Genomic DNA, 27,465 nt, shown 5'->3' on the forward strand with positions numbered 1-27,465 from the left:
ATACTTAAGCAGAGAGCCAAAATATCCTGGGGCTTCCCTGGTGGCTCAGTGGTAAAGCAGCCACCTGCCAATGCAGGGGTCACGGGTTCAATTCCTAGCCTGGGAAGATCCCATGTGCCGAGGGCCAACTGGGTTTGTGCACCCAGTACTAAGTCTGTGCGCTAGAGTCCAGGAGCCACAACTGCTGAAGCCAGAATGCTCCAGAGTCTGTGCTCTCCAAGAGAAGCCACTGCAATGAAAAGCCTGCACACCACAACCAAGAACGGCCCCACGCACCGCAACGAGAGAGAGCCCACGTGCAGCAGCAAAGACCCCGCACGACCATAAACAAATAACTTTTAAGAAGTATCCTGCATTTGGGTACATGGCTGGGGTGACACCCAAGAGGTGCTATGCTGTGCCAGCCACACACACACACACACACACACACACTCCCACAGAGATTTGCTCCAGAGGCCCTCACCTTTCTGGCACCATTCATTCTTCCTCTCTGCAAAGTCCTTTCCAGAGCCTGTAAACACACGGGTTATTTCCCCCATAAACAGAAAAACAGAACCACCCTCTCTCAGTGGGCTCCTTCTCTGCTGCCTCCACTTTGGTCTCCCTGACTGGTACTCCCTGGCGATGAGCAGTCAGCTGGGCTTCTCCTTGCAGCCTCCAGCTGCCCCCCAGCACTGGTATCCTCTGGGTCCCTGGTGACTTCCACCTCGCTCCACCGAGGTGTCCTACTTGGCGTGCTGTCCCCCACCCCCCAAGTGTCCAGGAACCCGCCTTGGTCTCCCTTTTTACCTGCCATCTCACATCCAACCCCTCAGCTAACCCAACCTGTTTTTTTTCCATTAAAAAATTAATTTTTAGTTGGAAAGTAATTACTTTACAATATTGTGTTGGTTTCTGCCATACATCAACACGAATCAGGCATAGGTATACATATGCCCCTTCCCTCTTGAACCTTTCTCCTCCCACCCCATCCCATCCCACACCCACCTCTCTAGGTTGCCACAGAGCATTGGATCTGAGCTCTGTGTATCACACAGCAAATACCCACAGGCTATCTATTTCACATACGGTAATGCATGTTTCAAATATATGTTAGTCCCACCCTGTCCTTCCCCCACCCACGTCCACAAGTCTGTTACGTCGGTATCTCCTTTGCTGCCCTGAAGATAGCTTCATACCATCAGTACCATCTTTCTATATAGTCCATGTTTATGCATTAATATATGATCTTTCTTTCTGGCTTACTTCGTTCTGCATAATAGGCTCTAGGTTCATCCACCTCATTAGTACTGACTCAGATGCATTCTTTTTAAGGCTGAGTAATATCCCACCGTATACGTATGGCCCACTTTTTTACCCAGTCATCTGTAAATGGATACCTAGGTTGCTTCCATGTCCTAGCCTCCTACATAGCGTTGGAATGAACGTGGGGGTACATGTGTCTTCTTCAGGTATGGTTTCCTCAGGGAATATGCCCAGTAGTGGGGCTGCTGCGTCACATGGTGGTTTTGTTCCTAGTTTTAAAGGACTCTCCACACTTCTCCATAGTGGCGGTGTCAATTCACCTTCCCACCAGCAGTGCAAGAGGTTCCCTTTTCCCACACCGTTTAGAGCATTTATTGTTTGTAGATTTTCTGATGATAGCCATTCTGACCAGTGTGGTGATACTCCTTTGTAGTTTTTTTTTTTTTTTCCTTTGTAGTTTTGATGTGCATTTCTCCTAACAAGGAGCGATGTTGAGCATCTTTTATCCCCTAGGTTCTGTCTTCATAACCTACCAGAAGGGGATCACTTCCTGCACCTTTGCTTCCCCCAATGGAGCCTACATCTTTGTGGTCCCTGAGGGTTGCAGTTGAGCTATTCCAAATCCTGAAAGATGATGCTGTGAAAGTGCTGCACTCAATATGCCAGCAAATTTGGAAAACTCAGCAGTGGCCACAGGACTGGAAAAGGTCAGTTTTCATTCCAATCCCAAAGAAAGGCAATGCCAAAGAATGCTCAAACTACCGCACAATTGCACTCATCTCACATGCTAGTAAAGTAATGCTCAAAATTCTCCAAGCCAGGTTTCAGCAATATGTGAACCGTGAACTTTCTGATGTTCAAGCTGGTTTTAGAAAAGGCAGAGGAACCAGAGATCAAATTGCCAACATCTGCTGGATCATGGAAAAAACAAGAGAGTTCCAGAAAAACATCTATTTCTGCTTTATTGACTATGCCAAAGCCAAAGTTTATTGTGGATCACAATAAACTGTGGAAAATTCTTCAGGAGATGGGAATACCAGACCACCTGATCTGCCTCTTGAGAAATCTGTATGCAGGTCAGGAAGCAACGGTTAGAACTGGACATGGAACAACAGACTGGTTCCAAATAGGAAAAGGAGTACGTTAAGGCTGTATATTGTCACCCTGCTTATTTAACTTATATGCAGAGTACATCATGAGAAACGCTGGACTGAAAGAAACACAAGCTGGAATCAAGATTGCCGGGAAAAATATCAATAACCTCAGAGATGCAGACGAAACCACCCTTATGGCAGAAAGTGAAGAGGAACTCAAAAGCCTCTTGATGAAAGTGAAAGTGGAGAGTGAAAAAGTTGGCTTAAAGCTCAACATTCAGAAAACGAAGATCATGGCATCTGGTCCCACCACTTCATGGGAAATAGATGGGGAAACAGTGGAAACAGTGTCAGACTTTATTTTTCTGGGCTCCAAAATCACTGCAGATGGTGACTGCAGCCATGAAATTAAAAGACGCTTACTCCTTGGAAGGAAAGTTATGACCAACCTAGATAGCATATTCAAAAGCAGAGACATTACTTTGCCAACAAAGATTCGTCTAGTCAAGGCTATGGTTTTTCCCAGTGGTCATGTATGGATGTGATAGCTGGACTGTGAAGAAGGCTGAGCACCGAAGAATTGATGCTTTTGAACTGTGGTGTTGGAGAAGACTCTTGAGAGCCCCTTGGACTGCAAGGAGATCCAACCAGTCCCTTCTGAAGGAGATCAGCCCTGGGATTTCTTTGGAAGGAATGATGCTAAAGCTGAAACTCCAGTACTTTGGCCACCTCATGCGAAGAGTTGACTCATTGGAAAAGACTCTGATGCTGGGAGGGATTGGGGGCAGGAGGAGAAGGGGAACACAGAGGATGAGATGGCTGGATGGCATCACTGACTCGATGGACGTGAGTCTGAGTGAACTCCGGGAGTTGGTGATGGACAGGGAGGCCTGGCGTGGTGCGATTCATGGGGTCGCAAAGAGTCGGACACGACTGAGCGACTGATCTGAGGGTTGCAGGGTTACTAAAGTGGCCTTCTTACTGGTCCGCGGCCCGCCCCGGCCGGTCCACTCAATTCACCCGCCGCCGCCGCCGCCCGGGGCTCTTAGAAGCCAGCGTTTGTCCCCCACCTAGCCGATGGGGCTCCCCGCTTCTGGGGTCCTGGCAGCTTCTCGCGCTCTCCCCCCCGCTGCCCCTTCCGCCAGCACCTCTCGGCCAGGTCCCTCCTCACCCACTAACTACCACCGGCGAGTCCTCCTGGCTCTCGAGTCCGGGACTCGGCTCTTCTATCAGAGCACGAATCCGTTTCTCACACACCGAGCGGCGCAGCATCCACATGGTTCACTGTTTACTGTGTGCGGCCCCGGCGGGACTCTGGGCTGGGGGCTCGTTCTTGTCCAGCACCTGGCGGAGCCCGCGCACAGGGTCCGCCAGTGTTCGGTGGCGTGAACGGACGGCGCAAAGCTGTTGGGCCGGGGACGCCGCCAGGCTGATCCGGGAGAGCTCTCCTCGGCTCGCGCTCTCCGGGTCTGAGAAATGGGGATCCGGTCCGGTGAATGCGTGGGGGCGGAGCCACGGCGCGGGGCGGGGCCCGGGCTGGGGGCGGGGCCCTAGGTGTGCCGGGCGTCCGCTCCCATTCGCCCTGGGCGGTGAGCTAGGATTGGACTGTACCACCTTCCAGACGGGGGCGTACCTCTCGGAACAGCCCACAGGCGGGGGCGTAGACTCTTCAAGATCTTCCAATAAACTGGTCCTTCTGGACAACAACAACGTATTCAATGGTGTTCCCAAGGCTTCGAGATGCCTGAGCTCAAGTAGCGGCGCTCTCCCCTCCTCAGACGTTTCCTTCCCTCCCTCGTCCCTATGGTACCCACCAACAGGCGGGGCGGGAAAGCCCCGGAAGCCGGCACCATGTACTTCCGGGTCAAGGAGCGCGCGGCGGAGGCGACGGCGGCGGTGGCGGTCGGGCCTAGTTGTGTCTCTTGCTGTGGCGGCGCCTGCGGCAGCGGCGGGGAACGGCCGGCGGGGCGCACGGTTCCGGGTACGTGCGGGCCGCGGCGTCCCGGGTTTCAGTAGCGCCCCGGCCGGAGGGCCGCTCCGGGCGCCGCACGCTTTGTCTGAGGCCTGCCCGGCGGTCCGAGGCCTGCGCTGCTCAGGCCCCGGGCTGACGGGCGGCGGCGGCCTCCTGCGGGTGCTGGAGGCCTCGCGCAGAGGCCGGGCGGCCCGCCTGCAGGCGGGTTCCCGGGAGGCGAGGAGCCCTCCGCCTCGTCCTGTGGCACCCGCCCCCTGTGCTGTCGCTCTCCCCGCTCCGAGAGCGGAGTATGACCCTTTGCTAACTCGTCTCCACGCCTCGTCTTCTTTGCTTTCATTGGCTTCGCCTGTGTGTCGACAGGCCCGTGTGGTTGTTGGGATGGTCTCCCGGTCCTTAACTCACGTAGTCTTCATAGCAGTCTCTCGGGAGTAGGTATTGGCCTTTTTGTTTTTACAGATAAGTAGATTGGAGTCTGGAGATGTTAAGTAACTTGCCAACGTCACACAGCTGCTGAATGCCGAGCCAGGGCCGGTTGTTAACCTAAGCCCTGAATCTGATTCCTGGCCCATGTTTTGTTTTTTTTTTCTTTTTTCTTTGTAACAAGGATTGTGTTACATCGTTGTCAACTTTGTGGAGTTTATATACTCTTCTTGTTTCTGTAACAACAGAATAGTAGTCACCTGGTGAGCCACGGTTTGGCCTTTGGTCACTTGGACAGAACCTAAGGCTGAAGTGAGGTTTGACTTGGGCTTTAGCATGCCTGCCCTCTCCCTGAACCATTGGTGTTTTTCCTTAGGGAAAGAATGTTGAGTCAGAATGACAATAGCTGGTTCTTCTTTTGCACCAGGCTGGTAGTAGGGCCCTGACAGAGCCAGCCTGGCTTTGGTTCTCCCAGCAGCCCCCTGTAATGCACTCTTGATCTCTCTCTCAACCCTGCTAAGACCTTACTGGACTCTAGTTTGTTGTTGTTTTTGGTGGTGGGGAGGTTGGGCTCTCGCTTTTTGACTTGTATTGCAGCTTACAGTTTCAAGGTCTTGTAGCTGCTCTGGCAGACGACGAATGAAAAATGAGATTTGAGCCCGTTGGACCTAACACCCTTGCTCAGGGCCTGGGGACGGGCACCCAGGTTCTGGTCGTGGCACAGCTGCCAGTGACCACACCGGAAGGCCTTTTGGTTCCTTAGTTGGGATAAAAGGTGCTTTCAGTCCCTGGATTTGAAAATAGAGGGAAATACTACTTTCGTTTAAATTTTCCCCCGGCTCCCTCAAGTTTGGAGACTGAGCAGAAAAGCCATAGAGCACTGCCTGCACTGTCGGAGGCGGCCAGCAGCCGGGAGGGGCCGTGCGCCTCCTGCAGAAAGGGCTTCCCGGGCATTGGTCTGGAACGTGCAAGCGGAGGTGGGGATAGTGGATCTGGGCAGGCACATCTGAGCTGGGGCTGCCACTGGGGCCAGTAGGTCCTGAGCCAGGGTCACATTCCCGCAGTGTTTTGAGTGTAGCGTTCCTCACGGAGAAACGGGGTGCCAGGGGTCCCTAATGTTGGTCTCTTATTTAGTGTTTGCACAGCTGCTTGGTCTGGGAAGTACCAGAGACTCCGGGCTCTTCTCCCTGGGCGCTGCCAGAAGGTGCTGTGTGTGACCATGCCCGGAAGGGAGAGGGGTATTGGGTGGCCTTTGGAAAGTCTCCTCCCCGGCTGTGATGGCGAAGCACAGGGCTTGAGGGACTGAACCCCACATGTGCAGGGACACAGGGAGTCAGCCTCCCTCCAGAGCTGGTGTCCCTGGCAAGTCCCCGTGGGCCAGACCCCATCGTGGCCACACTGACCTCTTCTGACAGCTCTCTGAGGCAGGCCTCGGTCTCAGTTACTGAGGGAGAAGCCAGGGGTTAACTTGTACTTTTGACCTTGTGCAAGTGAACCGCCCCTGAGGGTGCTCTGTGGTCTCCTTGGAGGGTTACATTTTCTGAAGTTTGCCCTGGTACTTTCCTGGGTGTGAACACTGACCCCCCCACCCCCACCCCGCCATAGGCTGAGCGTCCCCGGCGCAGGACCCCTGCCGCACGAGTCGGGCAGGGTAGGTACGGTAGGTAGGTGTCGTAGGATGGCGCTGTGGAATCTGGTCACAGGTGCAGCCTGAGGCTTACAGGTCGTCCACCTGCAGCGGCCCTGCCGCCGCCATGCGCACAGGAGGGTGCCGTGCTCCTGGGTGGGCAGTGGCACCGTCTCGTCCGACGGCATCTCCAGCAGTGCTTGTGGTCGGGGCTTGGGTGGAAGACAGCGAAGGACCCTGCCGTGCTGCTGACTCACCAAGCAGGGGCGTGCAGACCCGTAGTTGAGCAGGACTGACTGATTTTCTCAACCCTAGGGAGCTAGGTGGAAAAAGGGTGGTGACTTTAGGGTTCATGATCTCAGTTGACTGTTTCCAGGCAGACGCATCGTGTGGCAGGTGGCCATTTAGTGAAATTAACATGCCTTCACTGTTTTAGAAGCCGTCGTTCCAGAGCCTGGGGCTTTGTCTGGGATGTGAGACCCCCTGGCTGTGACCCTGGCCTCAGCCCCATCAGGGACCGCCCTTCGGGAGCATCTGTGCAGTGGTGGGGGCAATAGCGCCTGCCCAGGTGCTAGCTGATGTGTGTGGAGCACGCGGCGTGTGACCCATGGGAGAGAAGCCTGCATGTGGGATCCTGGAGTGAGAGGCTTTCCTGCCTTCTTGGCTTGCTGCTGTCCGCCTCACCTCCTGCCCCGGTTCTTGCTTTGCTTCCGTTCCTCTGGTCTTGCTCTTTAGATGTGCAGACTGGACTCACAAACGCACTGTGCCACGGCGGGGGTCTCCTCTCAGGCTCACCAGGGAAGTGAGGAGCCCTGATGAGAAAGGAACCCTTGTTTCGAGACCAAAGTCAGAGGCCCTGGGGCAGGAAGGTGCTTGTGTCCCTTTACGTCTGTGAGGTCACCGGTCTCGGTCTTCGCCGTTACACTGGCAGAAGCAGGCAGGCTCGGCACCCCCAGGTGGTGACCAGGAGCAGGTGGACATGGCAGCCTGGCCCCTGCTCCCCACGGCCCCATGCTGCTCCTGGGTAGGCAGGTGACTTGGCCGTGTTCCTGGAGGGGCTGAGGCCAGGTCAGAGGAGCCCCAGCTGGTGCCTGTGGCCTCTTGTGGGGGGCAGGTGTGCAGAGCTGGGCTGGCCAGCCGTGGCTGAGGGGGACGTGCCACGGGAGTGTGGGCAGAGGGCCAGCTTGCCACCTGGACCTTCTGGCACCCACCCCCCGCTGAAAGCCCCACTTTGACTCAGCCTGTGATACGCCGTTTCCCTCAAGCCTGGCCTTGGGTACCCGCGGAGTGTTGAGGTGTGGAAGGTGGCTGAACAAGAACACGGCTGGTCTGAGGCTACATTAGGCTTGTTGTAAGTTGGCATCTGGCTGTGAACGTGGCTCTGTGGACAGGAGCCAGTCTTCTGTGTGTGCCTGCACAGTTTCGGGCCAGTTCTGTCTCCTGTGCTGCGGCGGGACGCATGTCGGCAGGAGTGTGACGTATAGCGGTTGTCACTGTCTCGGGGGAGCTTAACGCAAAGCCTAGAACAGAGGGGACTTACTCGACCCTCGCTTCTCTCAGAGCTGAACGCCCATGTCCAGCGATGGATGACGACAGCCTGGACGAGCTTGTGGACCGAAGCCCGGGGCCCGATGGCCACCCCAGACTCCGTCCTGCCGCCCTGGCCAGCGATGCTGGTGAGCCGCCCCCTGCCCCTTCGCCCAGAGCGGGGAGTGAGCCTTTACGCGTTGCCCTTCAAGTGCACATGCAGCACGTCGTCTGCTCTTTATTGTTGACGTGGTCAATACAAACGTGCTCTTAAGTCCAGAGCCTCCACCCGCACACCTCACCCTCGCCGCCTGGCCCGGGGGCCGGGTGCTGCCAGGAGCCCTGTTGGCAGGTGTGCTCTGAGCGCCCTGTGCACCTTCTCCCCAGCCCTGCTCTCTGCTGCCTCGGCTGTGACACTGCCCTCGGGCCTGTGTCTTCCCTGTCGCTCTAGAAGGAAGCAGTGATGCCCACAGCGACGCCTCTGAGGACGACTCTGGCAGCGAGCACAGCGATGAGGAGGATGCGGACGGGGACCTGGAGGACGGATCTGGTGAGAACACGGGCATCCTCGGGGCCCCAGGTCCCCTCGCGCTGTGACGGGAGTTGCTGTTCAGAAAACAGCCTTGGTGAGCTTGCCGCCTTCCGCATACCCGGCAGTGGAGGCTGTGAGCTGTCAGGGTGATGTTGCCTAACACGGTGGCCTCCTCTGGAAGTCCTCTGCAGTGGGTTTTGTCTTCAGCTGGGCAGCTGGCTCGCGTTGATGTGGTTGGGCTGACGACACAGTGGAAAGGTCTCTTGTCTGATGGCAGCAGGAGGGTAAAGGGCCTGAGAACAGGGAGCAGCGTGAAGGGCGTTTGCAGGGAGCATGCAGCTGGACGGACCTGTGGGCAGGGTGGACCCGGAGCCCGTTAGAGAGCAAGAGTAGCCTGAGCCCTGGTTCCCAAACTCCCGAGAGAGCCGGCAGAGGCGTGGAGCAACTGCTACAAGACTCTCAGTCTGCACCTCAGAACTTAGGTGCGGGAGCTTTGCTGTGTGCACGTCCTGCCCCGAGTGCCGCGCACCTGCCGCGCTGCCTTCCCTGGCCTTCCCCGCCGCCCTGGCTGGCGCGTGGCCTGTGGGCTCCCCAGACTGTCCCACCCATCCCCTCCCCGTGTGGCACTGGGCTTCAGGAGCTTGGCTCATTGCTGCTTCCCTTCCAACACCGCTGTTGGGACCTGCGTGGATGTTGAGGCATCCACCTGGTCTATCACAGTCCTTGGAGCTCCGTGGATATGAGCGTTAGAATGTTCCAGAGAGGTAACCCACATGTTTGGGGCAGTGCCTATGAAGGAGCAGCGTGAGTTTGCTTACGTTGGTGACACATTATCCCAGAGTTAGACTGTAACTTCTTTGCAGGCACAGGCGGCTCTGGGCTGAGTCTGCAGGTCACGATGGGGCTGTTCCACTCGTTTCTGCAGATAGACTTGGGGCTTGGCAGCAGAGGACATGAGGTCCTTGTAGGTTCAGCCCTGGAGCAGAGGCCACAGGGCCTGTGGATGCCAGTGGACAGGGGCTGGGTGCAGGGGGCTGGAAGACGGGCAGGAGCTCACCATCCAGGGGCAGAGACAGCGCGCAAAGAAGCGGTTAGCTCAGGGGGATAGATGCCAAGGGTGTTGTTTAGGGGACATCAGGAGAAGGGGGTGGGCTTGGGTTCTTTGGTCTTGGGTTGGTGAGAAGCTTCCAGAAGGACAGGTCTCAGGTGTGATCTGGAGGGCAGGAGAGCTAGCTGGGCGGTGGTGTATGTGGGGCGGGCAGAGTGCTGGCGGGCAGCTGGCACAGAGCCGAGTCCTGCAGGTGATGAGGAGGTGCTGGTGGAGGGCAGGCACCTGGAGGCCACAGCTGTAGCTGAGGGGCACCGACCCGCCACTGTACACCCCGTGTTCTTCAGCGCCAGTCTGTGAAACAGGCGGGGAAGGAGGGGATCTCCGGCTGGTGAAAACCTAGACGGCTCGGGGGGCCTGCCTTCCGAGAAGCGACCTGCATCCTCACAGCCTCGTGTCGGCCGAGCCCCTCGCCTGCAGCTCTTTCTGCCCATCTTGTTGCTTTTTCGCCATGACGTTGATTCCCGAAAGTCACTTGCTTGTGTCGCTGTTTGCTCAGGTTCCAGCTGTAGAAACACCTGTTCGAGTCTTGATGAGAGAGGAGAACTGAGGACTCTGATCTGTGCCTCACCAGCTATCCAGGTGGTGCGCACACACCCTCCTGCTCTGCTCCGCGAGCCCCTCCCCGAGCGGCCCCTCCCCACAGCTTGCTCTCGGCTCTTCCCTGTGTGGTCCTGCCCTGCTCACGGGGCCCTTGCCCTCACCTTGCCTGGGTTCGCAGGCGTGCCAGCAGCTGCCACTCTGGGCTGGTACCCGTGTCTGCACCTCCTCCTCCTGGGCCCTTTTCTGTCTGGGACCTGGTCGTGCAGCTCCCGGGATGAGGTGGGCGGGCGGCTGGCTCGGCCTCGGCGCCTCACTGCTGGCGGCTGCTGCCCCTCAGGGACTCGGGGTGGCCTCCAGGGGCCGGCTCTCTGCCTGCCCCTCAGCTCCTGGTCTTCTGGGATTCTGGAGGAAGAGCCAGAGTACCCGGTTCCCATGCTCCACCTGCTGCTGTGCCCTTGGCCTCAGCCAGGCATGTATCTGAGCCAAAGCACTCTCCAGAATTCTGTGGAGCCCAGCTTAGTTCTCTTGTTTTGTAACAGATTGTCACACACAGCAGCTGAGAAGAGCACACTTGATGTCTCAGTGTCGTCTGTAGTCCAGATACCAGCGGCCAGTCCTCTGCGCAGGTCTTGCCCAGTTGACATCAAGGGGTCACAGAGGCACCGCTCCTATGTAGGCTCAGGGTCCTCCCCCAAGGTCTGGCTTGTTGCCGGGTTTCAGGCCCCGCAGTGTGGGGCTCTCATCCTGTCTTTGCCCTGGTGGGACCCCCTCTCCTCCTCGCTTAGGTTCTGGAGGCCACCCCTCGGTGGACAGGGTGCGTCAGCCTCTTGTTCTCTTGGGTTGTACAACCGGCAGAGGAAGCTGCTCTCCAGAGCTCGTGTGGTTATGTCGTGTGACAGCAGGGTCTCGGGCATGCGAGGACCCTGCCCACCGCGCCTCTCGTCCGCGTCTTGCTGTGACTTGGATCTTTATTCACTGGAGTTCAGTGGGGAGAGAAAACTGAAGCGCATACTGACTTTTGTGCGAGCTGAATGGCCTCAGAAACTTTTAGAGGTTGATTAGGGCTGTGGTGTGCAGCTTGCCTGGTTAGGCATTTGTGGTCTCTGATCTGGAGGAAAGGAAAAGGAAAGGCCTTCCCCGAAGGTGGCAGCTCCCTGACGGCTTTGAGAAGGTGCTGCTGGAGTGAGGTGTCCTCCAGAGGCCGCTGCACTACGCCCAGAGGCGTGCTGGCCCCTGGGGGCCGCCTGCCTCCTGCGGGGGTTCCGATTTGGCTCCAAGTGCAGCTGGGGCCTTGTGCCTCCTGCGCGCCAGTTCACAGACTTGTAACCTTGCCTCTTAAGGTTCCGAGGAGTCTGAGGACGATGGTGACGACCTGGACGCGTTGGCAGCGGCGGCGGATTCTCAGGGAGCTCTGGAAGGCAGCGGTGCGTTCAATTCTGATGACGACTCCGAGAGCTGCCCGATCTGTCTCAATGCTTTCAGGGAGCAGGCTGTGGGAACGCCCGAGAACTGCGCCCACTACTTCTGCCTCGATTGCATTGTGGAGTGGTCCAAGGTGCGTGGCGTTTCTTCAGGCTGGGCTCTGTGTGGGTGACCAGCCCCTGGCCGGCCTCTCGTGGGTCTGGGTCTCTGCTTGATGGCAGGTCTGGTCTCTGCTTTGTCCACGCTCTGGGCCCTTGGGTGGCTGGTGACGCTCACTCTGGGGAGCACAGAACGAGAAGAGGGGTTTATGGGCCAGAAATCCCGGGTGGCCCAGGGCTGCCGGCCAGCTGAGCTGGCTGGTAGGCGTGTGCTGAGGGGTCAGCTCACAGACACGGAGCCTGACCCGTGAGCGCAGCAGTGGTGCACACGGGGGCGTGGGTGCTGCAGGGTGAGCTCTGGAAGCACTGCCCGCCCCTCTTCTGAACTTTGTGAAAAAAACTCAAAGAAGTGTGAGCCCAAGGACAAGTGGCCGCAGCTCCGGGCCGTGCCGTGCTTCAGGACGCCAGCCTCGCCCGCTGCCCCCCTTCCCTCCGTCATGGCTGTGGGCCCTGGAGCGCGGGCAGGACTGGCCACGCCGCACCCGCCCTTCCGCAGTGAGGGTGGCGGTGGCGGCAGCGACTCGAGTGCCGAGCCACCTTGTCCGTGCCCGGCTGCCCACCTGGCCCCCAGTGCGCCTGCTGCCCCGCGCCCTCCTGTTTCCTGGGCACTGATGGTTCGTGTGTCGGCTCCCCAGGAGAGCTGCCCCGCGCCACGGGAGCGTGGCTTCTCTCTTCTGCACGGCTGTGCTCTCGGCCCTCGCACAGGGCCTGGTGCACACGGGCACTGAGTCAGCGACTGGGTTTTTTTGTGAAAGGAGCTCTCAACTTCTAAGAGAAATCCTTTTGAGGTGGTGTTAACAGTGACAGTGACTCTTCAAGATTATAATACAGTTTTTATTTTTTTACAGAATGCCAATTCCTGTCCAGTTGATCGAACTATATTTAAGTGTATTTGTATTCGAGCTCAATTTGGTGGTAAAATCTTGAAGAAGGTAAGTGTAGGTGCACCCTTATGTGTACTACATTGGTCCCTGTCTCATGGGAAACCTTCCTTCAAAAGGTGATTTGCTCTCCTGAAGTATTGGTTGCGTGCGCTTTAGAAATCTGCTGAAATGCCATTTGCAGCTGTAGGCTTAAAGCCTGGGCTGGCGGTGGTGCTATGTGCCTGGCTGGTATGGGCTCTGCGTCAGGGCCATCCCTGACTCCCTCCCCTCCACTCCACGCGCCTCTTCTGCTTCTCCGAGCTGCTTCGTTCCTGAGCCACAGCAGCCACGTGGGGGAGGCTGGGGTGGACCCGAGACTTGGGAGGCGGCCAGCTTTCGGGACCAGACTTCTGAAGGCACAGGGCAGGGCCAGGAGAGCTAAGGGCGGGCATCTTCCTCGCTGTTGGGGCCTCTGCAGGCCTCCTTTTGTTGAGCAGCAGCGTTAGTCTCAGAGAAGGCGTTCCCTGGTGGCCTGGTGTTGAGACTCCCTGCCTGCACGGTCTGGCCCTGGTTCCACCCTGGTCAGGGAGGTCCTCACAAGCCTCGGGGTGCTTCCAGGGAGGATGGTGCATACAGACTGGCTGCACATCTTCTCAGTGGGCTGGTTGTAGCCAGAGATCTGTTTTTTCACTGTGGAGCCAGAGGCAGCGGGGACTCCGCTTTGGAGACACAGACTTCTCTGAGTCTGTGTGGGCGACCCCATCCTGGCAGGGATGCCCTCCTGTGCCCGCCCGCACTCTGCTGTTCTGCCCAGAGGCCGCGGGAGCGCGGGCAGTTTCCTTGCAGGCTGGCTCTGCTTGAGTAGCTGTGAGTTAGGGCGGGCCCTGAGCTGTCCTCTGTGGGGAGGCAGAGGTGGTGCAAGTCCCCTCACACCAATAGGTCCAGATCCGGCAGAGAGCCCGGAGGCACGGGGAGGCCCTGAGTGCCTGCCTGGTGTGGGAGCGAAGCTGGGGAGCACGGCGGGGAGGGAGGAGCAGACACTGCTCCTCGGGTGGGACTCGGGGCAGGAGACCAAGGCGGCCCGCCCCCCACAGATGGTGCCTGCTGGCGGCACCATGGGGAGCAGAAGTGACCGTCGAGGGGCAGCGCCCGCTTGAGGCCAGGTCCATGTGTGCCCGCCGCCTCCCTGCTCTGCAGCGCCACCCGTGGGCTCGGCTGGCTCTTTGTTCCTCTGCCCTGGGGTCCTTCTGCAGCGCACACCTTGTTCTCTGTTGAGTCACTTCTTTCTTGGGGCTCGCTGTCCTGAAATGGCTAGGGAATGTTAAAACCACGTATGTGTTACTTCAGAGCCCCCGGGCCCACGGAAGCCGTGTGCGCAAATCTGCTTTGGATCGATTTAGAACGATACAAACAGCTCTGGGGCTTGAATCCTGCTTGCTGTGTGCTCAGCGCACTCTTGTCCCCAGATTCCAGTAGAGAGTGCCCACCTTGGGGAGAACGAGAATGAAGACCCGACCTTCTGTGAGGTGTGTGGCCGGAGCGACCGGGAGGACCGGCTGCTGCTCTGTGACGGCTGCGACGCTGGGTGAGCCCCTCCCCGTCCTTTTGGGCCTGGCTCCAAGTTGGGACCCCCAATGTGCTAAAGGGGAGCCTGTGGGCCGCTGCTCCGCACGCCAGCCCCACAGGCCTGCCCGGCTGTGCTCGGCGCCATGAGCCCCCACAGGTCATCTGAACCCCAGCGTCTGCTGCTGCACCTGCCAGCCTGGCCTGAGCTCACGTGCTCCATCCCCTCTACCCTCCCTGCGGCTGTTTCTCTCGTTGCTGTTTACACCCTCCCCGTTCCCAGCCATCTCCTAAGACTGCTCGCAGAGGTGCACCTTACAGCTCAGGACGGAGGGCAGACGCGGGAAACGGGGGTGTGGGCTGGCCGGGCCAGGGTGGACAGGCTGTGGGAGCCTCCCCGGCAGGGCAGGTGGGCAGGGTGGGCTTCCAGCAGGGCTGCCAGCCGTCCTGTATCCGCGGTAGCCCGTGGTGTCGTCCGTCCACACGGTGGGGGCTCCTGCTTCCCATCAGGCACATTCCTCACCCTGGAGCAGCGTGGGCCCTGGAGGACCGGCGCCCATGGGGCAGTGCAGACTGCCTGGGCCACCCGCCAGGGCCCCTTCCTGCCGTCTCCCTGTCCCCTGGTAGCAGGGCCCTCTCTCAGGACCTGGCTGCACCTCCGCCTGCCTCTCAGTCCCCCTCAGGGCTCACACCGCTGAGAACACGGACCTCCCTCTTTCCTCATGGCTGTCAGCCGCATCCGTGTCCTGTGACAGCCCCAGAGGTCTGACCGCACTGTGCCTGCTCCGCGGCAGTCCCGGAGCTTGGCTGTGTCTGGGGGAGTCACGTTTAGCCTGTTGTCGCTCTGGATCTGGAGGGCAGAAGCGGGGCCCTGGTGTCCCGCCCACGGACCTCGCCGTCACGTACTGTGGCTGTGGGACGCAGGGCAGGCCGCGTCCTCGCCTCCAGTGTGGGTGGCTGTGCAGGAAGGGCTGGGACTGCGGGACGCTGCTGGGAGGCCACACGCAGGGGAAGGAGAGGCTGGTCCTGGCGTGGCCGCGGTTACCAGCCTTGCCTCTGGCTTCCCTGAGCCTGAAACCAGCCTGTGCGTTTTCTGGTGGTCTCGCAGATGCTGGGGCACTGGGGAGCCCCGAGTGGGGTGTTCATTTGCCAAGCTTCGATTTTCCCTTAAGCTGTTACCTCTGGGGGAGCAGGGACTGCACCGTGGGGCTTGTGGAACCTTAGTTACTCAACCAGGGGTTGAACCCGGGCCCTGGCAGTGAAATGGTCACTGAACCACCAGGGATTCCCTCTGTTTGTGTTTGACTTAACGGTACTCGTGAGTGGGGACCTCTCCGTGTCAGGGCTGTGCTGTTGCCGTGGGCGGGGGTCGTTCCTGTAGATGTGTGAGTGCTGCAGGCCTCCTTGAGGAGCGGCCACGGGGGTCTCCCGGGCTTGAGCCTGCAGCTGTCTTCTCCGTGGAGGGATTTGTGGGTGCAGACTGGGCAGGAGGGGCCCACATCACCCCCGCCAGCCTCTGCTCTGAGATCCTGGGGTGTGGTGGCGAGAACACGGTTGAACCATTCTCAGTTCTGGAGATGCCACTCAGTGTTGGGTGGTATTCTTGAGACTGACTGCGTCAGGGGGATTTCTCAGGCTGAAATATGGTTTGGGTTCTGGGTGCTCCCCGGTGCTTGGGGTCGGCCTGTGGCATCTGTCCACTGGGTGCTCGGGTGAGGTCCAGCCTGGGGATCGGGGCAGGATCTGCCTCCCTGCGACCTCACACAGGGCAGGGCTGGGAGCGGCAGGAGGCTTTGCAGCGGAGTCCAGCCCGGGCTCGGGTTGCAGCGTGGGGTTGGCACTGTCTGGAGTCTCCAGGGTGCTGGCACTGGTGGCTCCTCCTCGACTGCTCCCCTGAGGACAAGTTAGGAAGCACTGTGGGGCAGGTGTCGCCGGGCAGAACTGGTGCTGATGTAGCTCCTCCTCAGGGCTGGGGGGCGCGGGGCCACCTCCGTGGTGGTGGGCAGGAAAGGACCTCCTAATGACATGTCCTTGGAGACCACCTCCCAGGAATGGTGGGCACCACCCGTACAGCTGCCAGCTTCCAGTTGCCAGTCTCTCGGCTCCAGATAGTATGTGCCCCGCGGAGAGCTGAGCGGCTATTGGGGCCCTTCCATAGGGCCGAGATGCCCCGAGGCCTATGGAGGAGGTCTGGCCGCCCAGAGTGCCTGGGGAAGGGAGCGGACAGGGGTCCCCGGCTCAGGCACAGTCGCCTGCCCCGCGTCCTCGGGAGGGGCCTCCGCGGCAGCCCAGGCGGGGCCGGTGCTGCTGTCAGTGAGGGTGGGCGCTGCATCTCCTCTCTGTTCTCAGACGCCCGTCCCGGGGCCTGGAGTGCGCCCTGGTGACCTCACTTAACTTCACCATCCCTGCAGGTCCATCTCCAGACGCAGTTGCGTTGCAGGGTTAGGGCTCCAGCGTGGATGGGGGTACAAGAGCACAGCACCACATGGGGGCACTGTCGTGAGGCTTAGACACCCTCTTGTCCCCCAGGTACCACATGGAGTGCTTGGACCCCCCTCTCCAGGAGGTTCCAGTGGATGAGTGGTTCTGTCCGGAATGTGCTACCCCCGGGGCTGCTTCTGCCGCTGGTAACGTGCTGCCTGTGCTCAGGCAGCCCAGACCCTTTCTGTGGGGGCAGGCACCTCGGCCCAGGGAGATGGCATCGGGCTGTCTGGCAGGGCTGGCTTTCAGTTGGACTCCGGTGCGAGGGTGGGAGGGCACATTGGGTATGCGGTTGGTCAATGGGGGGTTCTGAGGGCCCAGGCACCAGGCAGGTGCCCCCTGCCTTCCATTCCTGAGTCTCCCTGCCAGGGCCAGGGCGTGGCGAAGCGCGTCAGTCATAGGTGTTTTCTTCCAAGATGCGGGTCCTGTGAGCGAGGAAGAGGTCTCCCTGCTCTTGGCTGACGTGGTGCCCACCACCAGCCGGCTTCGGCCCCGCACGGGGAGGACACGGGCCATCGCCAGGACGAGGCAGAGCGAGAGGGTGCGAGCGACAGTGAACCGGAACCGGATCTCCACGGCCAGGAGGTTCCAGGTGGGTCCCTGTGGCCCTCCACGATGACTGCGTGCTGGGAGCGACGCTGAGGGGCCCGAGGCGGCAGCAGCAGCGGAGAGGTGGCCCTGGGGGTGCTGGGCAGTGCTGTCACTCACGGGCCGTGGTGCCAGCCCGGAGGGCTGAGGACTTCGTGGTGGGCTTGGGCCCAGGACCCCACCGTCGAGGCCTGCAGTCCGCTCTCCTCAAGGCCCAGGAGTGCTCCTCCTGCCTTCGTGCCCAACCTGGCCCCTCGGGAGGCCTTCCCAGACCCTGCTCCCCATGGGCACTCGGGAGCCCCCGCAGCCTGCCTGCTGTCTGTTGCTGCAGCTTGTGGGGCTCGGGGTCCCCGGGCTCCCTTGAGAGGCCTGAGGCGACTCCGCCCCTGACCATGCCATCCTGTGCTGCGCAGCGTGTCCCCAGGTACCTCATGTCTTCTCTGCTGGATGAGACCATTGAAGCCGTGGCTGCCGGGCTCAGCACGGCTGTGTACCAGCGCCCCGGGCCGCGTGCCCCAGCCCGCCGCAGGAGGAAAGGAGGTAGGCGTTCCTGGCTCCCGCTGCCCGCGGTCCTTGCCGTGGCGTGGCCTGGTCTCCATGTGCATCCGAGGCCCTGCAGGCCTGGGGTTTGGGTCTGGTTAGTCCCTCTGACGGAGAAGGCAATGGCACCCCACTCCAGTACTCTTGCCTGGAAAATCCCATGGACCGGGGAGCCTGGTAGGCTGCAGTCCATGGGGTCGCAAAGAGTCGGACCCGACTGAGCGACTTCACTTTCCCTTTTCACTTACATGCATTGGAGAAGGAAATGGCAACCCACTCCAGTGTTCTTGCCTGGAGAATCCCAGGGACGGGGGAGCCTGGTGGGCTGCCGTCTATGGGGTCGCACAGAGTCGGACACGACTGAAGTGACTTAGCAGCAGTAGCAGCAGCAGCAGCAGTCCCTCTGAAGAACGCCCTGTTGGGCAGCTGTTGGTGTGGCAGCACCCCGAACGTGCATCAGAGTGACACAGCCTCCCCGAGTGGGTCGGGAAGAGCCCGCAGGGGCCTTGTGGAGATTCGTGCTGTTTTCTTTGGCTCGGGCAGCCCGCCGGTGCAGCCCTGTGCCTGGCTTTCCTGGGTGGGGGCTGTTGAAGTAATTCAGCATCTGTGCAGCTGCCATGCTGCTCACGTTTTCTGGGCCTTTTCTGTGTTAGTCTTGGTGACTTTGTCCCAGGAAGTTCGGTTCATTTCTTCCAGGGAGAAGCTTTCACCAAAGGTCAGCATCGTTGGCGGTTCCTGCTCCATGCTCTGTCTTTGCTGGTCAGAATTCTGCTCCGTAGAGGAGCTGGCCCTCTTGCTTAACTACTTGTGTGAATCAGAAGACACGGACTCCTGTTTCATTGAGTGGGTTACAATCTGAAAAACCAGTGTTATTGAGACATATTTGCTGTGACAAGGGCATCCACTCTGGGCACGTGGCTCCCAGTGAGGCCGGCGAGCCTTCCAGCCGGACCCTGCCCCCGGCAGCCCCTGCGGGCGCCTGCCATCCTGCCGTTGGTGCTGTCTCTGCGTCCGTTGTTCCGCTCGGGAGGGGCTCGCATGTGTGCCCTGGTTTGTCACCGTGTGGCGGGGCTGTGGGTTCACTTGTGTTCTCTGGTGCGGGGCGTGCCGTGGCTCGTCCCTCTGCCTGTGCCGGGCATCTGGCTTGTTCCTCGGTGAAGCTGCTGTGCAGACCCTTGCCCATGGGTGCCCGTGGGTGGGTGTGCCTGCTGCTCTGGCTCAGTAGACAGGAGGAGACCGGTTGGCGCAGGAGGGGCCATGTCAGAGGCGCCCACCCCGCTCGCAGCGGCAGTGTTCTTGCCCAGCTCCTCCCGTCTTCCTGCACTCCCGGGCCTCCCCAGAGGACAGGCTGGGTGTGGAGACGAGACCTGAGGGCGACCGGTGGGTCGGTCACGGCTCTCTGCACCCAGAGGTCACGCTGATCCCTGAGCTGCAGGCTCAGGTGAGAGGTTCCGCTTCTCCTCTCTTTCTCCTGACTCTGCCCCCTCACATCCAGGACCTCACATCTCAATCCCAGCAGCTCACCTTTCGTCCGCAGCACCTGGAGAGGCGGGCTCGCCTCTGCTGTGTCCCTCCCTGTCTTCAGGTGTCACGTCTCTGCAGGTGTGGTCACAGCTGTGGGGGCTGAGGGGCACGGGCACAGGCCCCGTCACCTCCTCCCCGGGGCCTGGCCGCTTCCGGCCAGTGTGTCCGTGCCCCCCGCCTCCTGTGTTACTTTGAAGCACGTCCTCGTCTTACGTGTGCGTGTCTCGCGGCACATTTCTGGAAGAGAGGGAGTGTTTTCTCTGACTTAATCCCGAGACCGTTGTTACACCTGAGGAGATGAGTAATTCCACAGCCTCACGATGCAGCCTGTCGGCATCGGAAGTTCTAACTGTGTCATAGACCTGATGGAATTTTAAAGCAGTTTACGTAGAGCTGGAGCAGAGCTCTGTGCTGCGCTAGGGCTGCCTGTCGTGCGCCTCTGTCCTCTTGATGGGGTGGAGCAAGCAGGTCTCTTGGTGGCAGATCTCACCTCCTGGGTGGCTGGAGGCCTGAGGCTGGTTCAGCTGTGGGTGGAGTTCCGTCAGGCTCAAGTCTGCGAGTCACTGAGGAGATGGCGCAGTGGCTCCTCCCTCCCGGCCGCGTCACGGAGCGTGGCTTCCGCAGCCGGTGCAGGCTCACTGACGCCCGGCCTGCTCCTGTGCTGACTAGTTCTTGTTCCTGAGCTGCTGCGGCAGCGTCCTCCCGTGGAGATCGCGCAGGGCTCTCAGCTTTGTCATGGGCTCAGGGACCCAGACTCGGTGTACACGCTTCCACCGCACAGTCACAAGGGTGGATCCCTGTCTTCCTTGGAACCCACTTCTGGGCTGAGGTTCCTGAGTGCTCCGGGGCTGCAGGAGCAGTGCGGCCTCGGGGCCCCCTGTGGCCGCCGGGGATCCTGCCGTTGCCCAGAGCACCCAGGTGGCTGCTGGCTGTGCAGGGTCGTCCTCGGGATATGTTTGCTGGAAACATACCGTGAAGTCCTCTGTTCCCCAGCCTCTGGGAGCAGTCCTCAGGGTGAGACTGCTGAGCGGCTCGCGTCCTCTGGTCTAATGTTGTTCCGTAGTGGTGTAAACCGTCTCCTTGCTGGTTCTAGTGATCAGGTCTGGAGATCAGCATAGGCTCAGACTTGCCTCGTCCTCGCTGTGTGCTGCCCCCCGGCCCCCCGTGGGGAAGCGTGTAGACACCCCGTAATAAGAAGTAAGGGAGCAGTGCCCCCAGGCGGGGTGGACAGTTGTTGGTCGGCCGAGCCTTGGGGGGACAGCAGGGTGGGGCAGACAGCAAAGCGAGTGCTGTCAACGTGCTCTTGGCAGGAAGACGGAAGAAAACGTCAGGAAGAAAGAAAGCCCCGTCCAGATTGTCTGCAAAGAGCAGGAGCTCAGGGGCAAGGTTGAAGAAACGCCCAGGTCGTGTGAAGAAGAGGAAAGCACAGAAGATAAAGGTAGTCCGGGACGGGGGTCTCCCTAGGGGGGTTCTCTGGCCTGTGTGCGGTGGGGGGACAGCGGGAGGCACGAAGTAGCTGTCTCTGTAATTACTTGGAGACTCACCAATAAAGACGCACATTTCTGCAGCGTGGACTGCAAACGGGCCTGAAGCGAGGTGTGTTCAGAGTACCGCAGAGTGGCTTTTGGAACCACAGGGCCCCACCTGTTGGGCTCTTGTGCCCAGGGTAGCAGGCACCTGGTATGAGGCGGGTGGAATGAGGCCTGGGCGGGGTCCTTGTGTGATGAGTACATGCGCCCCTCAGGCTCTGGGGCGGCCAGCCCTCTGCCCCGTGTTTGGTGCCGTGGGTTCCTAGTTGAACTGGCATTTCCGGAGGCCATGGATCTCAGCCCTGTCGTTTCTCCCTCTGACCCTGGGTTCAGAATGAAGCCACGGCTCGTTCGCGCATCGCACGGACGCTGGGCCTCTGCAGGCCGGCCTGTGGAGCCTGCACCCCCTCCGTGTACAAGCCTGCAGACCCGTCTCTGGGGCTGATGCGAGCCGACATCGGGGCAGCCTCCCTCTCCCTGTTTGGAGACCCCTATGAATTGGACCCCTTTGACAGGTGGGTGCAGAGGGGCTGGGCTCTCTCCCTCAGGCTAGTGGACACGCCACTTCCGCTGGGGCCTGGCTCACTCTCGGGGTTTGTTTGTGAAGTTCCTTGCTCTGAGCAGCTCTCAGACCCCATTAGGTGGTGAATGAAAAGAGCTCCGTGCTCCCCTGGCGTGTCTGCCCCCATCCCTCCTGACTCGGAGGCCGGGGCGGCTGCTGACACGAGGTCCCTGCACAGGCCCTGGCTCGGCGTTGAGTCACGGGGCCTGCCGAGGGCCGCTCGCTGTGGAGGGTGGGAGGGAGTTCCCGGGCCTGGACACGCAGGCCCACCTGCCCTTTGGCCTGTGTTCCTCCCCAGCAGTGAAGAGGCGTCTGCAAGTCCTGCTTCCCCTCTGAGCGCCAAGAGAAGGGTTCTTTCCCGATCAGCCCTGCGCTCCCACCAGCCTGTAGCCAGACCCATCTCCATGGGGCTCTCCAGGTGTGTCCTGGGGGGTAGGATGGGATGGGGTGCAGGTGGGCCCCAGGCCCGCAAGAACAGTGGACCCCACGGCGGGTGGGCGCTCTACCACATGGCACCCTGAGGCCTCTTGTGGCCTCTCCCTGGCTCGTGGGTGAGGAAGAGCTGCAGCTAGTCCCAGGCCAGGGGCACGGGGCGCAGGGACAAGGATGGGGCGTAGGGCAGGGCGGGGCTGGGCAAGGAGCCAGCCTTCTTTCCTGGCTGACAGTCCATCGGCCCAGCCAGGCAGCATTGCTCCTGCGCTCCGCCTGTCGGTGTAGCTGGGGCCAAGGGCCTCGCATGCGTCTACCCCCTCGCCCTGCCGTCCGTTGGTGGGAGCTGCTGGGGGGTGGGTCTTGTTCCTTCTCTCGGGGTCCCTGCCTGCACATGGGGCACCAGGGCTGGAGGGGTGAGACAGCAGGGCGTGCCCGGTCTGCTTGCAGGAGAGGTGCTCCTGCCGTGGCCCCCCAGCCAGAAGTGGACACAGAGCCCAGCCCTGACCTGCTGGGGAGCATCCTGTCTGGCCAGAGCCTTCTGATGATGAACGGTGCCGACATCATCATCCACCGCGACGGCTCCCTCAGCGCCAAGAGGGCAGGTGAGCAGCTGTGCCCGCGGCCTCCTGCGGCCCTCCGCACGCCCCGGGTTAGGGCCACACGTCCTGGAGGCAGTCTGTGTGTGGCCGACCCAGCGGCCCTAGGGTTTACTCTCAAGCAGTGGGTAAGGGTGCTAAAGGCTAAAGATGTCTTTCCGTCGCTTGCTGATAGTGCAGTTGGTGGTGGGGTTTCCAGGCGGCCCACAGGCCCTCCTTACTGCGGCACAGCTGCTTGTCTGCTCTCACAGCCCCAGAGACCCGCGCAGGGCCTTCTCCACAGGTCGGGGCCCCGGCGGGTCTCAGGGCTGGGGTGGATCTGGCCATAGAGGGCAGGCCAGGCCTCACAGCTGCAGTCAGTGGTAACCTGGGGTGCTGCTCCCTTTTCAGGGGTCTGTCAGAGCCCAGGCCCTTTCTGATCCACGAATAGCATAAAGAGCGCAGGAAACAGAAGTGGGCGTGGCCCGCAGCACGGAGAGCCTGGGGCCCCCGCCCCCCACCGCACTGAGAGGGCGTCCCGGGGGAGGTGGAGCCCCTTGCGGGGCCAGCGGGACCGACGGCTCGGCCTTTCTGTCTTTCAGTGCCAGTCTCTTTTCAGCAGAACTCAGCTGGTCCATCCAGAGAGCCAGAAGGCGCCGGGGGGCGTCAGTCGGGAAGCGGGCCACAGAGCTCGGGGCCCAGCTGCCCGGGCAGGGCCGCCCCCGCCCCCACCCGTGTCCCTGCACTCACATCGGGGGCAGCGGCAAAGCCGGACTCCTCGGTGACCCCTCGGTTGGGCCAGTCTCAGACCTCGTCCAGCGAGAGCAGACCTGGTATACAGCAGAGTGAGGGTGGCCAGTGTAACGGTGACAGCAAGCACTCTCTGCCTCTTGGGCCCGCGGCGCTGAAGGCCTCACACAGCAGTTCTGACTCGCCCTCCAAGAGTACAGTGCCGGGCCAGGCCCCGAGACCAGCTCCCAGGCGGACAGACATCTCCGAGCTCCCCAGGATACCAAAGATCAGGAGAGACAGCAGCCGGGGGGACGAGGGCCCTGCCAGTAGGCAGGGCGTCGAGCTCCCCAGCTCCTGCATCAGCCGGCTGACAGGCAGGGAGGGCCCTGGACAGCCTGGCTGCGGGGCCCGGGTGGAGGGTGAGCCCAGCAACCGGGGCGCACAGGAGCCCAGCACGCACTCCGGGGGGGGCCCCCAGCCCCCCGGCCCGCTGGGGCCGGCCCGGGGGAAGGCTGTTGGCTCCACCTTTGAGAGTTTCAGGATCAACATTCCTGGGAACACAGCCCATTCTGGCAGACTGCTCAGCCCTGGCTTCTGTAACACGTTCCGGCCGGTGGACAGCAAGGTGCAGAGGAGAGCGAGCCCCTCGCCCCTCTTCTCTGTCAGGAAGACGAAGCAGCTCAAGAGCGAGATCTATGACCCCTTCAACCCCACGGGCTCCGACTCCAGCTCCGCCAACAGCAGCCCCGAGCGTCTGGGCCTCCTGCCCTCGGAGATCACGCGGACCATCTCTGTTGACAGCCCCAAGGCCCCGGTGCTGCCCCCCGTGCGCTGCGTCACCTCCTACACGGTGCAGACAGGGGCGGGGAGAGAGCTGGAGCCCCCCCAGGGGCCCTCCAGTCTGCCTGAGCTCCAGGATGAGGAGCCCTGCGCACAGGCTCAGCGGCCGTCCCCCCCGGAGCCCTGGGGCGATGAGGAGCTGCCTCCCCACAGCTCCTTCTTCGGCTCCGAGGGCCGGACAGTGACCTGCGTGACTGTGGTGGAGCCCGACACGCCGCCCAGCCCAGACGCCCCGCCTGCCACCACCCACAGGGTCGTGGAGCTGCGCTCCCTCTCCCGCTCCCGCTCCCGCTCCAGTTCCCGCAGCCGGAAGAAAGGCCCGCAGCCGAGGGCGGCCACCAGGGAGCACCGTGCCGGCCGCTCAGGCTCCCGCTCTTCCCGCTCAGGAGACCGGAGTTCCAGGTCTGCCTCGCCGCCGGCGGGCGAGGACCAGCCCAAGGGACACCGGCCCAAGGCCCGGGGCCGCAGGTCCTCCAGCGAGCGCTCCAGCAGCCGCGAGCGTGCCAAGCGGAAGAAGGCGAAGGACAAGAGCAGGGAGCGCGGCAGAGGCTCCTGGGGTCGCGGACGTCGGAGGTCCCGCTCCCGCTCTGGGAGCCCTGGGAGCTCATCCCACGAGCACCGCGAGGGCCGCAGGAAGAAGAGGCGACGGTCAGGGTCCAGGTCTCGGGGGAGGGAGTGCTCGCCCCCTAGGCACCCCAGGGAGAGGAGGGGGCGGCCCCGAGACAGGCGCGGCTCCCGCGAGAGGCGGCGGCGAAGGTCCAGGTCCCCCAGCTCGGAACACCGGCCCCGGGCGCACCGGCGGCCTCGGTCCCGGGAGAAGCGCTCGCGGCCCCGCCCCCACTCCCCTGAGCGGAAGTTGGCCCCGAAAGAGGCTTCTGCAGCACCCGCTCCCCAGGGGGAGCCCAGGCCAGACAGGGAGCCCCCAGCCAGGTCCCCGGCTAGACCCCCGTCCTCAGCAGGAGCAGACGGCTTGCCAGAAGGGCCCGAAGTCCACAAGACTGCCCCGGTCCCGGAGGTGCTGGCCGCGTGTCCAGCGGAGGACGTGGACTATGGCGACTCTGTGGAGGCGGGGCACCTCTTTGAGGACTTTTCCAGTGACACCATCTTCATGCAGCTTGATGATATGAGTTCCCCGCCCTCCCCGGAGAGCACGGACTCCTCCCCAGAGCGTGACCTCCTGCCCAAGACCACCATGCCCCCAGCTGGCCCCCAGCACGACACCAGTCTGGCCATGGCCATCATCCGGAGGGAGGTGTCTCGGATCCACGGTGAAGACGTGGCACAGCCCTCGCCTGGGACCGAGGGCCCCCAGGAGAAGCACTTGCTCCAGCAGGACGCAGACGAGGCCGCCGCAGTGCCCTGTGCCCTGGGAGCCCAGGCCCCGGGCGGGACGCCTGTGGGGAAGGAGGAAGGCCCCTCTCAGAACCCCCTGCTGCGGGCTAAGGCGCTGGTGAAGAGGGTCACCTGGAACCTCCAGGAGGCAGAGTGCGGGGCCCCGGCCAATGACAGAGGCCTGTGTGAGTAGGCACTTTGAGGGGGCGGGGAGTGATCCTTGGGTAACTCCCAGGCTGCCTTGGTCGTTGGGGGTGGGATGGCGGCGCCTGCCCTGGACGCTTCAGGACGCTTTTCTGGAATTTTCTAGCCAGGAGGCAGTCTTGTGGCCTAGAGGGCCCCAGAACACCCACTCCCATATGTTGGCCCCCAGGGACACCACTTCACAGGCCACAAAAGCCCCGGGAAGGAGTCTGGGAATCGGACGACGTGGGCCCCATGGCTGGGTTCCAGCAGGCACCCTTCTCTGAGCCGCCGGCCCCTGCTTATGCGCTTCCAGAGCCTGGCTTCCCCTACACTGACCCCTCTCAGGTGGGCCCCTGGGCTGGAGGGATGTGGCCTTGCACCCAGGCTATGTGGGCTGGGCTGGGCTGGTTTGGGGCTGAGAGCCGCACGCACCAGCCCTTGCTGCCTGGGCTCTTAGGGTTCAGAAGTGGGGTTGGCGGCACGGGGTAGTGAGTGTGCAGAGGCCGAGCAGGCTGTGTTCTCGCCCAGGTACAGAGCCCCAGCCTGCCCCCTGGCCCAGCCCTGCCATCGGGCATCCCGCCTTATGCACCTATCAGCCAGCCCGCGGTCCAGTTCCTCCTCCAGGGGAGCCTGCCCCTCCCGGGCTGCGGGGCGGCCCAGAGCATGGCCCCAGTGTCCACCACCCCGACTGCAGCCTCAGAGCCAGCTGGCCACGCTGCCGCCACCACTGCTGCCAACAACTCTGAGGAGAGGACGGCTCCCCCCAGGCCGACCCCAGAGAAGGCCAAGAATGAGGAGGTGAGACCCCTGCTCCTCCTCCAGGGGCAGGCGCGGGCCGGTAGCCCGGTGCCGAGCCCTCACCGGTGTCCTTGCCCCCAGTACATGAAGAAGCTGCACGTGCAGGAGCGGGCCGTGGAGGAGGTGAAGCTGGCCATCAAGCCCTTCTACCAGAAGAGGGAGGTGACCAAGGAGGAGTATAAGGACATCCTGCGCAAGGCGGTGCAGAAGGTGGGCGGGGCCTGTGCGCCTTGGGCTGGGTGGGCGGGGCCTGTGAGCCCGGGGCTGCGTGGCCACACCCCACACCCCCTCGCTGTAGCCGGCCACTTGGGTGTTTGGGGTGTAAAGGCTGCTGTTTGTGAGCGGTTGTTAAAGAGGTTGAGCAACACTACGTTTAACCCCACTCACGGCTAGGAAAATGAGACCCCTAGAGGCGGACATGTCAGATTGCTTGAGGAGGGCTGTCAGCCACCCTGTGGTGGGCAGAGCAGGTAGACGCACGTCAGCCTGCCCGCTGCCCCTCACAGGGTCCCCAGGGCCTGGTCCCCATGATCCATGACCATGTGGGGAGCAGAGGGATGTCTGGGTCACTGTTCCCCCTCCCCCAGATTTGCCACAGCAAGAGCGGGGAGATCAACCCCGTGAAGGTGGGCAACCTGGTGAAGGCCTACGTGGACAAGTACCGGCACATGCGCAGACACCGGCGGGCCGAGGCCGGCGAGGAGCCGCCCGCCCAGAGCGCCGAGGGCTGAGGAGCGGCGGGAGCAGAACACCGGACACACCCCGCCCTCCCGTTTTCAGGGTTCCTGTGATCACACGTGGTCTGTGCACCTGCTTTGCTCATAGTTTGAAACTGGACTTTTTTATATGTATATTATAGATACACACTGTTCCCACTGTGTTCTAATTTATCAAAAATGGATTCTCTTTAGAAATGTCTGATTGGCTCAGTACTTGAAAGGTGGTGAGAAAGCGTGGGCCCGGGTGGGCACTTCACCCCTAGTGAGCCTTCTGCTCCCTTGTGTTTCACAGATAGATAGTTGCTCAGGTGTATACTTGGCTCCCCACCTCCCAGGTGGCACCCTGTTGGCAGTTCCCACTGGCCAGAAACAGGCCTTGGGCAAAGCAGACGGAGTCCTCGTTCACAGCAGAGGGACCCAAGGGCTGCCTCTCTGGCACAGGGGGACGTCTGTGCACTCCGAGCAGTTTGTTGGCTCTAAAGCTCAGAGCTCTCACTGTGAAGTAGAAGAGGGAAGGGGCGTGCACAGGGGCCTGTGGGGGCAGGGCCCACAG

General features: G+C 61.4%; 1 protein-coding gene across 2 annotated transcripts; it reads left to right on the forward strand.

The window, feature by feature from the left end:
* The first annotated feature begins 4,199 nt into the window (after positions 1-4,199).
* On the forward strand, positions 4,200-27,111 carry PHRF1 (PHD and ring finger domains 1). 2 transcript variants are annotated; one of them, XM_027532942.1, is made up of 18 exons: positions 4,200-4,320; positions 7,919-8,034; positions 8,337-8,435; positions 11,409-11,623; positions 12,497-12,580; positions 13,978-14,096; positions 16,604-16,701; positions 16,972-17,147; positions 17,557-17,683; positions 20,518-20,645; positions 21,070-21,251; positions 21,597-21,716; positions 22,178-22,332; positions 22,908-25,394; positions 25,583-25,740; positions 25,924-26,193; positions 26,275-26,403; positions 26,781-27,111. In XM_027532942.1, exons 2-18 carry the CDS (start codon positions 7,941-7,943, stop codon positions 26,922-26,924), a joined length of 4,785 nt encoding a protein of 1,594 aa, XP_027388743.1. In that variant the 5' UTR covers positions 4,200-4,320; positions 7,919-7,940; the 3' UTR covers positions 26,925-27,111. The 2 variants fall into 2 exon arrangements, with proteins under 2 accessions (XP_027388743.1, XP_027388744.1); XM_027532943.1 differs by having other exon boundaries at positions 4,216-4,320; positions 21,600-21,716.
* The last annotated feature ends 354 nt before the right edge of the window (positions 27,112-27,465 follow it).

The sequence above is a fragment of the Bos indicus x Bos taurus genome, chromosome 29, assembly GCF_003369695.1.
Source record: "Bos indicus x Bos taurus breed Angus x Brahman F1 hybrid chromosome 29, Bos_hybrid_MaternalHap_v2.0, whole genome shotgun sequence".
In the NCBI taxonomy this organism is placed as follows: domain Eukaryota; kingdom Metazoa; phylum Chordata; class Mammalia; order Artiodactyla; family Bovidae; genus Bos; species Bos indicus x Bos taurus.

What these genes read in the sequence shown, in the direction of transcription:
- PHRF1 (XM_027532942.1), top strand. Translation starts at nt 7,941, where the DNA reads ATGGATGACGACAGCCTGGACGAGCTTGTGGACCGAAGCCCGGGGCCC. An exon ending in GTGGTAAAATCTTGAAGAAG is followed by an intron (nt 12,581 to 13,977) that starts GTAAGTGTAGGT and finishes TCTTGTCCCCAG; the next exon opens with ATTCCAGTAGAGAGTGCCCA. An exon ending in TGTGACGGCTGCGACGCTGG is followed by an intron (nt 14,097 to 16,603) that starts GTGAGCCCCTCC and finishes CTTGTCCCCCAG; the next exon opens with GTACCACATGGAGTGCTTGG.